A 15,876-nucleotide genomic window follows, 5' to 3' on the forward strand; every position below is an offset into this window, starting at 1 on the left:
AGATGTTATATTGTGCACCCCAGAGGATGCTATATTGTGCACCCCAGAAGATGCTATATTGTGCACCCCAGAGGATGCTATATTGTGCACCCCAGAAGATGTTATATTGTGCACCCCAGAGGATGCTATATTGTGCACCCCAGAAGATACTATATTGTGCACCCCAGAAGATGCTATATTGTACACCCCAGAAGATGCTATATTGTGCATCCCAGAGGATGCTATATTGTACACCCCAGAGGATGCTATATTGTGCACCCCAGAGGATGCTATATTGTACACCCCAGAAGATGCTATATTGTGCACCCCAGAAGATGCTATATTGTGCACCCCAGAAGATGCTATATTGTACACCCCAGAAGATGCTATATTGTGCACCCCAGAGGATGCTATATTGTGCACCCCAGAGGATGCTATATTGTGCACCCCAGAAGATGCTATATTGTGCACCCCAGAGGATGCTATATTGTGCACCCCAGAAGATGTTATATTGTGCACCCCAGAGGATGCTATATTGTGCACCCCAGAAGATACTATATTGTGCACCCCAGAAGATGCTATATTGTACACCCCAGAAGATGCTATATTGTGCATCCCAGAGGATGCTATATTGTACACCCCAGAGGATGCTATATTGTGCACCCCAGAGGATGCTATATTGTACACCCCAGAAGATGCTATATTGTGCACCCCAGAAGATGCTATATTGTGCACCCCAGAAGATGCTATATTGTACACCCCAGAAGATGCTATATTGTGCACCTCAGAACATGCTATATTGTGCACAGGTGGAAATGGCTATTGAAAATTTGGGGTGCACACTTTGCAAATACTTAACTGCCCCTGAATGTCTGTAAATAGCAAATGAGTAAATGAGAAACAGCAGTAAATGAGCTGTGATAATTTGGATACACGACTACAGAGGAGTGTGTGACCTCTCAGTCTTCTTACACCTCAGTGTGACATCGCTACGCTGACAGAGTACCCTACTCCTTCCACTATCTATAAAGGTGCCGGCGTCACCCTATGTCCCCCTGTCAGTCACTATGTACCCCAAAACCGTAGCACCCCTATCTCAGCCATTTAGAGATTCCAGGTTATTGGAGATTTGTCAGTGACAGCAGCACAATAATAAGACAGGTTCCACAAGGATATAACGCTGCATTGTACATGCTGAATACACAGCAGTCTGTGGCAGTCGGTCCATCAATACTTCCACAATAATATTCATTTGCTCATGTCAACTATCCACAGAAAATGAGCAAACAATAGACACGACAAGAACTAACATATACACTTTATAAATACATTTTATTACATCCAGAAGAGTAAAGCAAGATACAGCAGCCTAGCCCATCTCTAGCCAGGGCATCCTGGGACTTGTGGTTCCACAACAGCTGGATATCACAACCTCGTCTAAGCAAATCATTAAAACCACTAATTCATTCCGGACAGTGAATCATATTTGAGGCTGAGCAGTCTGTGTGTAGGACTGACACAACATACATGTACATGTTGGCTGCATGCACTGTGTGTGTAGGACTGACACATCATACATGTACATGCTGGCTGCATGCACTGTGTGTGTAGGACTGACACAACATACATGTACATGTTGGCTGCATGCACTGTGTGTGTAGGACTGACACATCATACATGTACATGCTGGCTGCATGCACTGTGTGTGTAGGACTGACTTCATCATACATGTACATGCTGGCTGCATGCACTGTGTGTGTAGGACTGACACAACATACATGTACATGCTGGCTGCATGCACTGTGTGTGTAGGACTGACACATCATACATGTACATGCTGGCTGCATGCACTGTGTGTGTAGGACTGACACATCATACATGTACATACTGGCTGCATGCACTGTGTGTGTAGGACTGACACATCATACATGTACATGCTGGCTGCATGCATTGGGTGCTGTGTGCTTAGTACATTACACGTCCTGTGATCTGACTGATTCAGGTGATCTGGGGGAGAAATGGCTGCAATGCGGACAAAAGATCTTCATTGGAATTCATTGAGGCAGCTCAGAGAGGAGGAGGGACCAGGGTGTAAAATAAATCACTTAACCTTATATATAGAATAGATGGGAGATGCGTCGTCATCTATGAATGTTATAGGAAATACAGAGGTAAAATAGCAATGTATCCGTACAAAGAGGGGTTGGAGCGATATATGGTCATAGATAACAGGTAATTAGCTGGACATGTAATACATGCATGACGTATACCACAAATACATATATATATATATATATATATATATATATATTATATATATATATACGAATTACATACGTGTTACTAGAGGCTTGTTACTAGGAAACTGTCATCTCTCTGGGGGGGCTTGTACTCGCCTCTGTTCTATAGTCAGAGGGGCGACTTTTAATTCTGCAGATAATACTGAAAGACTATTGAGATATTATAAGCACGTTGTATGTACATTGTGGGTTTGAATAAGTAGGTTAGACATAATGTACATGTATGTAATGTGTACATGTATGTAATTGAAAGTGACACTGAAATCGGGGACTGTGTAAGGAGAGTAGAGAAAGATGAATCTGTCACTAGCGTTCATACATTGCTCTGAAACGCACATATGCAAATATAAGGAAGTACATACATACATTACATACATATATTACATACATACATACATACATACATACATACATGCATGACCTTTTCGTGTGACGCATGCAAATTATGGGCAATGTTTTCCTCCGGGTTCTGTGTTGGATCTTGGAATAAATAATTCTGGGAATAAATCTACTGGAGGGAATATTATATGATGCCCAATAGGTGCCTACGATTATCTGGATAGAAGTGACGCCATTGGATGACCACATTTGGGAGTACAGTGGCTACTATATGAGCCGCTGTATCTGAAGATGACCCTGTAACAATTGAATGCCCAATAAGTGCCTACATTCACCTGGCTATGACACTCACCCACCTGGAAGATGGTGATGCCATGCCGATGTCATGCCAACATTTACCTGGCTAGAGATGACACTATGCTTATTCTGTGCCCACATTCACCTACACGTTATGCCCATTTTATGCCCACAATCACCTGTCTGGAGATCACACCATGCCCATTGTGTACTCATGTTCTGCTGGCTGACAATAGGCTGGTACACAGTGTGTACCAGAGCCTGGTTGTCTTCTCTATGGGGGGCTTTTAATGACTTATTACAGTTAGAGGGGCGAATTTTGTGCCCCAAATTTCCTGACTGAAAATCGCACTATGCCCAAAATGTACCCACATTCACCGCACTGGAGGTAACACCATACCCATCTGTGCCCACCGTCACCGGGCTGGAGATGACACTAGATCCAAAAAGTCCCCACATTCACCTGGCTGGAGATGACATCATGCCCATCTGTGCCCACATTTACCTGGCTGGAGAGGACATTATGCCCATCTGTGCCCACATTCACCTGGCTGGAGGTGACATTATGCCCATATGTGCCCACATTTACCTGGCTGGAGATGAGGTCCTCGCATACTGACAGTGCCATCTGTATGGCGTTGGGCCTGTGGGTGACAGAGGTGGCATTGAGTTGTATCTTCCAGGTGCCATGCCTCTTGTTGGCCTGATTCACAGCCTCCCTGAATATCTGCTCATGTTTCTTGGTGCTGAGAACCGCTCCGATATTCACAATTTTGGGGTCACATCCAGCCCTCGCGAACGAGAAGAGGAACAGGACGGCCAGGAGGAAGAGGCGCATTCTGTCCATGGATTGCGCGCACCCCGGTTGCGCCAACGTCCTATATTTGGGGAGCTCCCCGACTCCAAACAGGGTGAAGCCGAGGTGCCACAGACTGGGAGAACTCTTCCTGTGCTGCGATGTGATGGGTGGGGGGATGGGGGGGTGTGATAATGAATTATCCTAAATCATTCAGAGGAGCAGGGACCACACATCGATTCCCTTTCTTATATCGAATTCCTCCTTTTGGAAACTGGTGATTGATCTGGATTATTCATGCACCCAGACCAGGTGCTATGTTGGGGAGGGGCTGTTGGAGCAGGCAGTGGGGGGGTGCAGAGGCTATATTAGGGTTGATGGGGCAGACAGTGATGGGATCTAGAGATTAGGGGGTGATGGAGGTAGTGACAGGTTGCACAGATCATGGGGTGATGGCGCAGACAGTGCTGGGGTGCTCAGAGTATATTAGGGGGGGGGGGGTGGTAGAGATGGAATGATAGGGATGATGGAGGAGACCGCGCTGGTTTGGTAGAGGGTCTCCTGGCTGCTGTCCTTGGTGCTGAAATGAGAACAGTGTCTCTGATTCCCTCTCTCTCTCCCTTCTGCTGTCTCCTCCGCAGTGTCACAGTCTCCACTGATCTCTCCCAAATAACAAACCCACCCACCTACCCACCACCCCGCTGCTATTTAACCCCTTGTGCACTAGCTGTAAGCTCTGACATATCCTTCTCTTTTATATACAGAATTACACATCAGTAATAATTAATTGCAGATTTTTCGAGCCAGTGGGCACCAAGCTCATGTCTGGCTCTGATAATGTCTCACACTTCATGATAATAATAATAATGTGCCTCCAGACCTCCAAAATTCCACCTCTCTGGGTTCTGTTTTGGTGCAGCTAATACATTGTGTTATCTAAAGTGGCGATTTGTACATAAATGGCTGTAAGACCTCATTTCTGTAATGTGACAAACGATGGATAGGTGGAGAGCAAAAAATTGTGGCTTTATACAGATATTGGTTTTAAAACCTGAAATCTCCCCCCCCCCCTCCCCAAATACAAGCTCTAAAATGTGTAGTACTAGTCACCCCCTTGTTATATTGTGAATAGGTTTTCCAAGCTGTAATTACCAGTTGTTTGAATGAAGTCGAGGAGAGCACAGGTTGGTACCTATCTGTAGTACTAGTGTGTATAGCAGTGGACAAGTGAGTATAGATGTATCAATATTACACAAATGTGTGCAGACGTTGTACAAGAGTGTACGAGGAAAGTGATTAGCCACAGATTATAGGTGGGTGTAGGTGATTAAATCTCTACATATGAAGATAACTGTGTACATGTGAGAATTGTTGTGTACAGATGAGCATTGGTGTGTACATGTGAGAATTGTTGTGTACAGATGAGCATTGGTGTGTACATGTGAGAATTGTTGTATACAGATGAGCATTGGTGTGTACATGTGAGAATTGTTCTGTACAGATGAGCATTGGTGTGTACAGGAGAACATTGGTGTGTACAGGTGAGCACTGTTGTGTACAGGTGAGCACTGTTGTGCACAGGTGAGCACAGTTGTGCACAGGTGAGCATTGGTGTGCACAGGTGAGCACAGCTGAGCACTGGTGTGCACAGGTGAGCACAGGTGAGCACTGGTGTGTACAGGTGAGCATTGGTGTGTACAGATGAGCACTGGTGTGTACAGATGAGCATAGGTATGTACAGGAGAGCACTGGTGTGTACAGTTGAGCACTGGTGTGTACAGTTGAGCACTGGTGTGTACAGGAGAGCATTGGTGTGTACAGAAGAGCACTGGTGTGTACAGGAGAGCATTGGTATGTACAGGAGAGCATTGGTGTGTACAGGAGAGCATTGTTGTGTACAGAGGAGCATTGTTGTGTACAGAGGAGCATTGTTGTGTACAGGAGAGAACTGGTGTGTACAGTTGAGCATTGGTGTGTACAGGAGAGCATTGGTGTGTACAGGAGAGCATTGGTGTGTACAGGAGAGCACTGGTGTGTACAGGTGAACATTGGTGTGTACAGGAGAGCATTGGTGTGTACAGGAGAGCATTGGTGTTACAGGAGAGCATTGGTGTGTACAGAAGAGCACTGGTGTGTACAGGAGAGCACTGATGTGTACAGGAGAGCATTGGTGTGTACAGGAGAGCATTGGTGTGTACAGGAGAGCACTGGTGTGTACAGTTGAGCACTGGTGTGTACAGTTGAGCATTGGTGTGTACAGGAGAGCACTGGTGTGTACAGGAGAGCATTGGTGTGTACAGAAGAGCACTGGTGTGTACAGGAGAGCATTGGTATGTACAGGAGAGCATTGGTGTGTACAGAGGAGCATTGTTGTGTACAGGAGAGAACTTGTGTGTACAGTTGAGCATTGGTGTGTACAGGAGAGCATTGGTGTGTACAGGAGAGCATTGGTGTGTACAGGAGAGCACTGGTGTGTACAGGTGAACATTGGTGTGTACAGGAGAGCATTGGTGTGTACAGTTGAGCATTGGTGTGTACAGGAGAGCATTGGTGTGTACAGGAGAGCACTGGTGTGTACAGGTGAACATTGGTGTGTACAGGAGAGCATTGGTGTGTACAGGAGAGCACTGTTGTGTACATGAGAGCATTGGTGTGTACAGACGAGCATTGGTATGTACAGGAGAGCATTGGTGTGTACAGAGGAGCATTGTTGTGTACAGGAGAGAACTGGTGTGTACAGTTGAGCATTGGTGTGTACAGGAGAGCATTAGTGTGTACAGGAGAGCATTAGTGTGTACAGGAGAGCATTAGTGTGTACAGGAGAGCATTAGTGTGTACAGGAGAGCATTGGTGTGTACAGGAGAGCATTGGTGTGTACAGGAGAGCATTGGTGTGTACAGGAGAGCACTGGTGTGTACAGGTGAACATTGGTGTGTACAGGAGAGCATTGGTGTGTACAGTTGAGCATTGGTGTGTACAGGAGAGCATTGGTGTGTACAGGAGAGCATTGGTGTGTACAGGAGAGCATTGGTGTGTACAGGAGAGCACTGGTGTGTACAGGTGAACATTGGTGTGTACAGGAGAGCACTGTTGTGTACAGGAGAGCATTGGTGTGTACAGAAGAGCACTGGTGTGTACAGATGAGCATAGGTGTGTACAGATGAGCATAGGTATGTACAGGAGAGCACTAGTGTGTACAGTTGAGCACTGGTGTGTACAGTTGAGCATTGGTGTGTACAGGAGAGCACTGGTGTGTACAGGAGAGCATTGGTGTGTACAGAAGAGCACTGGTGTGTACAGATGAACATTGGTGTGTACAGGAGAGCACTGGTGTGTACAGGTGAACATTGGTGTGTACAGATGAGCATAGGTATGTACAGGAGAGCATTAGTGTGTACAGTTGAGCACTGGTGTGTACAGTTGAGCATTGGTGTGTACAGGAGAGCACTGGTGTGTACAGGAGAGCATTGGTGTGTACAGAAGAGCACTGGTGTGTACAGATGAACATTGGTGTGTACAGGAGAGCACTGGTGTGTACAGGTGAACATTGGTGTGTACAGGAGAGCATTGGTGTGTACAGGAGAGCACTGGTGTGTACAGGAGAGCACTGGTGTGTACAGGAGAGCACTGTTGTGTACAGGAGAGCATTGGTGTGTACAGGAGAGCACTGGTGTGTACAGGAGAGCATTGGTGTGTACAGGAGAGCACTGGTGTGTACAGGAGAGCTCTGATGTGTACAGATGAGCATTGGTGTGTACAGATGAGCATAGGTATGTACAGGAGAGCACTGGTGTGTACAGTTGAGCACTGGTGTGTACAGTTGAGCATTGGTGTGTACAGGAGAGCACTGGTGTGTACAGGAGAGCATTGGTGTGTACAGAAGAGCACTGGTGTGTACAGATGAACATTGGTGTGTACAGAAGAGCACTGGTGTGTACAGATGAACATTAGTGTGTACAGGAGAGCATTGGTGTGTACAGAGGAGCATTGTTGTGTACAGGAGAGCACTGGTGTGTATCAATATTACACAAATGTGTGCAGATGTTGTACAAGAGTGTACTAGGAAAGTGATTAGCCACAGATTATAGGTGGGTGTAGGTGATTAAATCTCTGTACATATGAAGATAACTGTGTACATGTGAGAATTGCTGTGTACAGATGAGCATTGGTGTGTACATGTGAGAATTGTTGTGTACAGATGAGCATTGGTGTGTACATGTGAGAATTGTTGTGTACAGATGAGCATTGGTGTGTACATGTGAGAATTGTTGTGTACAGATGAGCATTGGTGTGTACAGGAGAACATTGTTGTGTACAGGAGAGCACTGGTGTGTACAGATGAACATTGGTGTGTACAGGAGAGCATTGGTGTGTACAGGAGAGCATTGTTGTGTACAGGAGAGCACTGGTGTGTACAGTTGAGCATTGGTGTGTACAGGAAAGCACTGGTGTGTACAGGAGAGCATTGGTGTGTACAGGAGAGCATTGGTGTGTACAGGAGAGCACTGGTGTGTACAGATGAACATTGGTGTGTACAGGAGAGCACTGGTGTGTACAGATGAACATTGGTGTGTACAGATGAACATTGGTGTGTACAGGAGAGCACTGGTGTGTACAGGAGAGCATTGGTGTGTACAGGAGAGCACTGGTGTGTACAGATGAACATTGGTGTGTACAGGAGAGCACTGGTGTGTACAGGAGAGCATTGGTGTGTACAGGAGAGCATTGGTGTGTACAGAAGAGCATTGGTGTGTACAGGAGAGCATTGGTATGAACAGGAGAGCATTGGTATGTACAGGAGAGCATTGGTGTGTACAGGAGAGCATTGGTGTGTACAGGAGAGCATTGGTGTGTACAGGAGAGCACTGGTGTGTACAGATGAACATTGGTGTGTACAGATGAACATTGGTGTGTACAGATGAACATTGGTGTGTACAGGAGAGCACTGGTGTGTACAGGAGAGCACTGGTGTGTACAGGAGAGCATTGGTGTGTACAGGAGAGCATTGGTATGTACAGGAGAGCATTGGTGTGTACAGAGGAGCATTGTTGTGTACAGGAGAGAACTGGTGTGTACAGTTGAGCATTGGTGTGTACAGGAGAGCATTGGTGTGTACAGGAGAGCATTGGTGTGTACAGGAGAGCACTGGTGTGTACAGGTGAACATTGGTGTGTACAGGAGAGCATTGGTGTGTACAGGAGAGCATTGGTGTGTACAGGAGAGCATTGGTGTGTACAGGAGAGCATTGATGTGTACAGAAGAGCACTGGTGTGTACAGGAGACCACTGATGTGTACAGATGAGCATTGGTGTGTACAGAAGAGCACTGGTGTGTACAGATGAACATTGTTGTGTACAGGAGAGCACTGGTGTGTACAGGTGAACATTGGTGTGTACAGGAGAGCATTGGTGTGTACAGGAGAGCATTGGTGTGTACAGGAGAGCATTGTTGTGTACAGGAGAGCACTAGTGTGTACAGGAGAGCACTGTTGTGTACAGGAGAGCATTGGTGTGTACAGGAGAGCACTGGTGTGTACAGGAGAGCACTGGTGTGTACAGGAGAGCATTGGTGTGTACAGAAGAGCACTTGTGTGTACAGATGAACATTGGTGTGTACAGAAGAGCACTGGTGTGTACAGATGAACATTGGTGTGTACAGATGAACATTGGTGTGTACAGGAGAGCATTGGTGTGTACAGGAGAGCATTGGTGTGTACAGGAGAGCATTGGTGTGTACAGAGGAGCATTGTTGTGTACAGGAGAGCATTGGTGTGTACAGGAGAGCACTGGTGTGTACATGTGAGAATTGTTGTGTACAGATGAGCATAGGTGTGTATATGTGAGAATTGTTTTGTACAGATGAGCATTGGTGTGTACATGTGAGAATTGTTGTGTACAGATGAGCATTGGTGTGTACATGTGAGAATTGTTGTGTACAGATGAGCATTGGTGTGCACAGGTGAGCACTGGTGTGCACAGGGGAGCACTGGTGTGCACAGGGGAGCACTGGTGTGCACAGGAGAGCACTGGTGTGCACAGGAGACCACTGGTGTGCACAAGAGAGCATTGGTGTGCACAGGAGAGCATTGTTGTGCACAGGAGAGCATTGGTGTGTACAGATGAGCATAGGTGTGTACAGTTGAGCACTGGTGTGTACAGTTGAGCATTGGTGTGTACAGGAGAGCATTGGTGTGTACAGAGGAGCATTGTTGTGTACAGGAGAGCACTGGTGTGTACAGTTGAGCATTGGTATGTACAGGAGAGCACTGGTGTGTACAGGAGAGCATTGGTGTGTACAGGAGAGCATTGGTGTGTACAGTTGAGCATTGGTATGTACAGGAGAGCACTGGTGTGTACAGATGAGCATCGATGTGTACAGATGAGCATAGGTATGTACAGGAGAGCACTGGTGTGTACAGGAGAGCATTGGTGTGTACAGAAGAGCACTGGTGTGTACAGATGAACATTGGTGTGTACAGAAGAGCACTGGTGTGTACAGATGAACATTTGTGTGTACAGGAGAGCATTGGTGTGTACAGGAGAGCATTGGTGTGTACAGAGGAGCATTGTTGTGTACAGGAGAGCACTGGTGTGTATCAATATTACACAAATGTGTGCAGACGTTGTACAAGAGTGTACTAGGAAAGTGATTAGCCACAGATTATAGGTGGGTGTAGGTGATTAAATCTCTGTACATATGAAGATAACTGTGTACATGTGAGAATTGTTGTGTAAAGATGAGCATTGGTGTGTACATGTGAGAATTGTTGTGTACAGATGAGCATTGGTGTGTACATGTGAGAATTGTTGTGTACAGATGAGCATTGGTGTGTACATGTGAGAATTGTTGTGTACAGATGAGCATTGGTGTGTACATGTGAGAATTGTTGTGTACAGATGAGCATTGGTGTGTACAGGAGAACATTGTTGGGTACAGGAGAACATTGTTGTGTACAGATGAGCATTGGTGTGTACAGAGGAGCATTGTTGTGTACAGGACAGCACTGGTGTGTACAGTTGAGCATTGGTGTGTACAGGAGAGCACTGGTGTGTACAGGAGAGCATTGGTGTGTACAGGAGAGCATTGGTGTGTACAGGAGAGCATTGGTGTGTACAGGAGAGCACTGGTGTGTACAGATGAACATTGGTGTGTACAGGAGAGCATTGGTGTGTACAGGAGAGCATTGTTGTGTACAGGAGAGCACTGGTGTGTACAGTAGAGCACTGGTGTGTACAGGAGAGCACTGGTGTGTACAGGAGAGCACTGGTGTGTACAGAAGAGCACTGGTGTGTGGAGAGCACTGGTGTGTACAGTTGAGCACTGGGTTGTACAGGAGAGCATTGGTGTGTACAGATGAGCATTGGTGTGTGCAGGAGAGCACTGGTGTGTACAGGAGAGCACTGGTGTGTACAGGAGAGCACTGGTGTGTACAGTTGAGCACTGGTGTGTACAGGAGAGCATTGGTGTGTACAGATGAGTATTGGTGTGTGCAGGAGAGCAGTGTTGTGTACAGGAGAGCACTGGTGTGTACAGGAGAGCACTGGTGTGTACAGTTGAGCACTGGTGTGTACAGTTGAGCACTGGTGTGTACAGTTGAGCACTGGTGTGTACAGTTGAGCACTGGTGTGTACAGGAGAGCACTGGTGTGTACAGGAGAGCATTGGTGTGTACAGGAGAGCATTGGTGTGTGCAGGAGAGCATTGGTGTGTGCAGGAGAGCAGTGTTGTGTACAGATGAGCATTGGTGTGTACAGGTAAGAAAATCGGATACAACATTCACACAAGTATGCAGTGATTGTAATATATAAAATAATGCACCCGCCTCTTTGGTATATAACAATCCTATAATCATCAGCAAACACGAGTAAGAACAATTTTAACGAAATGGCACCACATCCATCTCCCTCTAGCAGTCGTGTTGTACAACCAGATGAGTGTGAGCCGGTGAATAGTCCCTTCTCCCGTTAGATGGAGATCGCTGTGAATGCTGCGATTCGTCATCACTATCACCTGCGAGTTAGACCAGACCCCGAGCAGGTGCAAAAGTTACTGGAGTTTGAATCAGACGTAACTGATAGGATAGAGAACACCGTATGTAATCACATTCACCTACTGAGAACCACTCTCTATCTATCTCTATGTACACACAGCTCTCCTGGCTCATACTGTGTGTGGGAGGATCTCATGCACAATGTTCTATGGATCAGTTCTTAATTCAATGCTGTCTCCTAAAGTGGGACAGATGAATGCACTAGTGGAGGTGTCGCCCATAGCAACCAATCAAACCCTAGCTCTCATTCTCTACAATGTACTAGGTAAATGATAGGTAGACTCTGATTGGCTGCTATGGGCATCACCTCCATTTTACCTCGTTAGAAGGTCCAACATTAAAGAAATGACAAATTTTGCACCCAAATCAATATCCTCCCTTATACTTTACTGGGGAAGCGTTTTGCTACTTCCAGTTCCACTTTGCCAGAAAGACCTGATTTTTGGCATACTTTGTCCAATGCAATGAAAATCTTCAAATACACAAAAGTGACAACTATTAAATACAGTTTCGGTGTCCTCTCGCACCCATGATTAAATCCATTCTCTAATCATATCAAACGGTGTGAAAATGGGACTGTCTATTCCATGATTAAAGCTGTTTATAATGTGGGACAGTCTTTCACTGAAATATGGCAGCACTACGCTGTACAGATGAACAAAACTGCAGCAAAATTTAGAAGGAATTGAATTTCCAGGAGGAAGAAGATGTTTTGCAGGTGAGAAGTTTCATTAAAGTAAGTCATTGGAGGCGGCCATTTTGAACCAATAATTTTACAGCATACTTGGCCACTTTTGAAACCTCCGGAAGGTCCCGAATTCTGTTTGACCAGAGCGAATTCACGCCAGACACGGCATGCAAATGGACTGATGCACGAACATAAATTAGGCCCTATAACTTCTATTTACATCATTACTTTGCCTCACCATTCAGTAGTAGAACGTGGTAGAGTTAAGATTTCCCCTCCTCATTCCTAACACAGAAAATATATGGTAAGATGATATGAGCCAGTCGCCCCTGAGATTGGGCCGCCCCAGGCCGGAGCCTGTGTGTATTTTCTGCAAATACCGTCCTGAATAACCCACAACATCACAGCTATGTCTCATTCACCGGCCTCGACAGTACGTTATATATGAATGGATTTATTCCTGGGCTATAATTAATCTCTCTCGCTGGCATAGACTAGATTCCCAGTTGAAGTTTCCAGTCAACGGTTGTCATGGAAATCCAGCGCTGGACCCATTTCTCAGAGACGAATATAGGAAATAACCGACTATACTAATGAAAAGTATAATTAGTATCAACGCTGCAACTATTACTTAGTACGACGACCATAGTGAGCAAAAAAACAAAGTATGTAAATATTTTGCATAGCAACGGTGTCATTGTCAGGTAGTTTGGTTAATATGCATTAAAAATTGGAGTGAAAACATCGACAATGTGTTATTTTCCATTTGTATTTTTCTTTATTGTTCTGAGGACACTTTTACGTCAGATTCTGTCCATTTTAAAGCACCTTAAAGGGTAGATCTATCAGACCTTCTAAAAAAGGAAAAGGGGAGGTGTTGCCCATAGCAACCAATCAGATTCTAGCAATCGTGTTCTAGAATGTGCTAGATAAATGAGAGCTAGAATCTGATTGGTTGCTATGGGCAACATCTCCACTTTTGCTTTTTAGAAGTTTTGATAAATCTACGCCCTAAACATCATTAAACTGTGGTAACAACATGTTAGTTTGTGTTGTATTTGGGTATTTTGGGAGTTTTTTTGGGGAATGAATATTAATTCCTACCTCACATTGGCCGCCTCTACTGTAAACACTACAATGCACCCACATGTCATAAAGGCATTTCTGATCTGTCACCTGATCCTGTCTGACACCAGGTCATGCACAGATTATTACAGAAGATAAGTGCGGAGGGGAATGGAGGCATTAGGAAGCCACAGACTGAGAGTTATATAGTGGAAGGAGCAGGGTCCCCCAGCAGCACAGAGTATATCAGGAGATGAGTGATGTGTCAGTGAGGACAGGGCTGCATGTGACAGGGGCAGTGACATGATGTGAGGAGGGGAATGGAGGCAGCAGGAAGCCACAGACTGAGAGTTATATAGTGGAAGGAGCAGGGTACCCAGCAGCACAGAGTATATCAGGAGATGAGTGATGTGTTAGTGAGGACAGGGCTGCATGTGACAGGGGCAGTGACATGATGTGAGGAGGGGAATGGAGGCATTAGGAAGCCACAGACTGAGAGTTATATAGTGGAAGGAGCAGGGTCCCCCAGCAGCACAGAGTATATCAGGAGATGAGTGATGTGTCAGTGAGGACAGGGCTGCATGTGACAGGGGCAGTGACATGATGTGAGGAGGGGAATGGAGGCAGCAGGAAGCCACAGACTGAGAGTTATATAGTGGAAGGAGCAGGGTCCCCCAGCAGCACAGAGTATATCAGGAGATGAGTGATGTGTCAGTGAGGACAGGGCTGCATGTGACAGGGGCAGTGACATGATGTGAGGAGGGGAATGGAGGCAGCAGGAGCCACAGACTGAGAGTTATATAGTGGAAGGAGCAGGGTCTCCCAGCAGCACAGAGTATATCAGGAGATGAGTGATGTGTTAGTGAGGACAGGGCTGCATGTGACAGGGGCAGTGACATGATGTGAGGAGGGGAATGGAGGCAGCAGGAAGCCACAGACTGAGAGTTATATAGTGGAAGGAGCAGGGTCCCCCAGCAGCACAGAGTATATCAGAAGATGAGTGATGTGTTAGTGAGGACAGGGCTGCATGTGACAGGGGCAGTGACATGATGTGAGGAGGGGAATGGAGGCAGCAGGAAGCCACAGACTGAGAGTTATATAGTGGAAGGAGCAGGGTCCCCCAGCAGCACAGAGTATATCAGAAGATGAGTGATGTGTTAGTGAGGACAGGGCTGCATGTGACAGGGGCAGTGACATGATGTGAGGAGGGGAATGGAGGCAGCAGGAAGCCACAGACTGAGAGTTATATAGTGGAAGGAGCAGGGTCCCCCAGCAGCACAGAGTATATCAGGAGATGAGTGATGTGTCAGTGAGGACAGGGCTGCATGTGACAGGTGCAGTGACATGAAGTGAGGAGGGGAATGGAGGCAGCAGGAGCCACAGACTGAGAATAAACACAGACTATTGACTTGATGCGTCTGTACATAAAGCAAAATTCAAATATTCGAGTTGTTTGGTTATAGTTCAAACAACACCTTCATACAAGTACATGTGTTCTAGTAGAATCAAAGTTTGGAAAAGCTACACTTCACTGTAACTTGTTTGTGGGTGTATAGAACAGCATTCCCAGCTCATAGTCCTTCCTTGTACACCAACGTTAAGCGAAAAAATGTAAAATAACTAAAGAAAGGCCAAATGAGTTTTACTGGGGTTAAAGCAGCTATTCGGAATCCAGGTTAAAGTTACAACTTTATTGTTGTTGTCACCTGAACCAGCACAACATGATAAGATACACAATCTTACCCCATGTATGCGTGACACAGTTATGTTGTGCACATTCTTGGGATATTTGCAGAAAGAATGAACCTTTCATGTCGTACACCATAGAGAGGAGGAGACATTTTCAGCTGTAGAAGAAAGACAGTTGCACCATTAGCATAGGTAGGGATTCTTTACTGTAAGGGCGGTTAAATCCTCAATAGTGCGCAAGGCCTAATAGGGGAGTAGGGACATCAGGCAGCTCCCCAGCACCCCCTATTCTTATGATCCTTAGTAGAGGACATTAAGTGGGTGATTGGTCTATAAAGTGTATCCAATTGCCACCTTTGGAATCACAGAGACCATTTCCCCCCTTCCCCAATCACAGTTAATGTGCCCCTCTCTCCCCCCCAATCACAGTTAATGTGCCCCTCTCTCCCCCCCAATCACAGTTAATGTGCCCCTCTCTCCCCTCCAATCACAGTTAATGTGCCCCTCTCTCCCCCCCAATCACAGTTAATGTGCCCCTCTCCCCCAATAACAGTTAATGTGCCCCTCTCTCCCCCCCAATCACAGTTAATGTGCCCCTCTCTCCCCCCCAACCACAGTTAATGTGCCCCTCTCTCCCCCCCAATCACAGTTAATGTGCCCCTCTCCCCCAATCA

General features: G+C 46.1%; 1 protein-coding gene across 10 annotated transcripts in view; it reads right to left on the reverse strand.

Annotated features, from left to right (window-relative positions):
* GRIN1 (glutamate ionotropic receptor NMDA type subunit 1) overlaps positions 1–4,371 on the reverse strand; it is a 66,699-nt gene extending 62,328 nt beyond the window's left edge. For 6 of the 10 annotated variants that reach the window (XM_075185486.1, XM_075185489.1, XM_075185491.1 and 3 more), the window contains exon 1: positions 3,505–4,370. In XM_075185486.1, coding sequence (XP_075041587.1) covers positions 3,505–3,762 — 258 coding nt within the window. In that variant the 5' untranslated portion in view covers positions 3,763–4,370. Of the gene's footprint in view, positions 1–3,504 lie in introns of all 10 variants that reach the window. The other 4 variants (XM_075185485.1, XM_075185483.1, XM_075185484.1 and 1 more) reach the window with 2 other exon arrangements.
* Between the last annotated feature and the right edge of the window lie 11,505 nt (positions 4,372–15,876).

The sequence above is a fragment of the Mixophyes fleayi genome, chromosome 9 (genome assembly GCF_038048845.1).
Source record: "Mixophyes fleayi isolate aMixFle1 chromosome 9, aMixFle1.hap1, whole genome shotgun sequence".
Lineage (NCBI taxonomy): Eukaryota > Metazoa > Chordata > Amphibia > Anura > Limnodynastidae > Mixophyes > Mixophyes fleayi.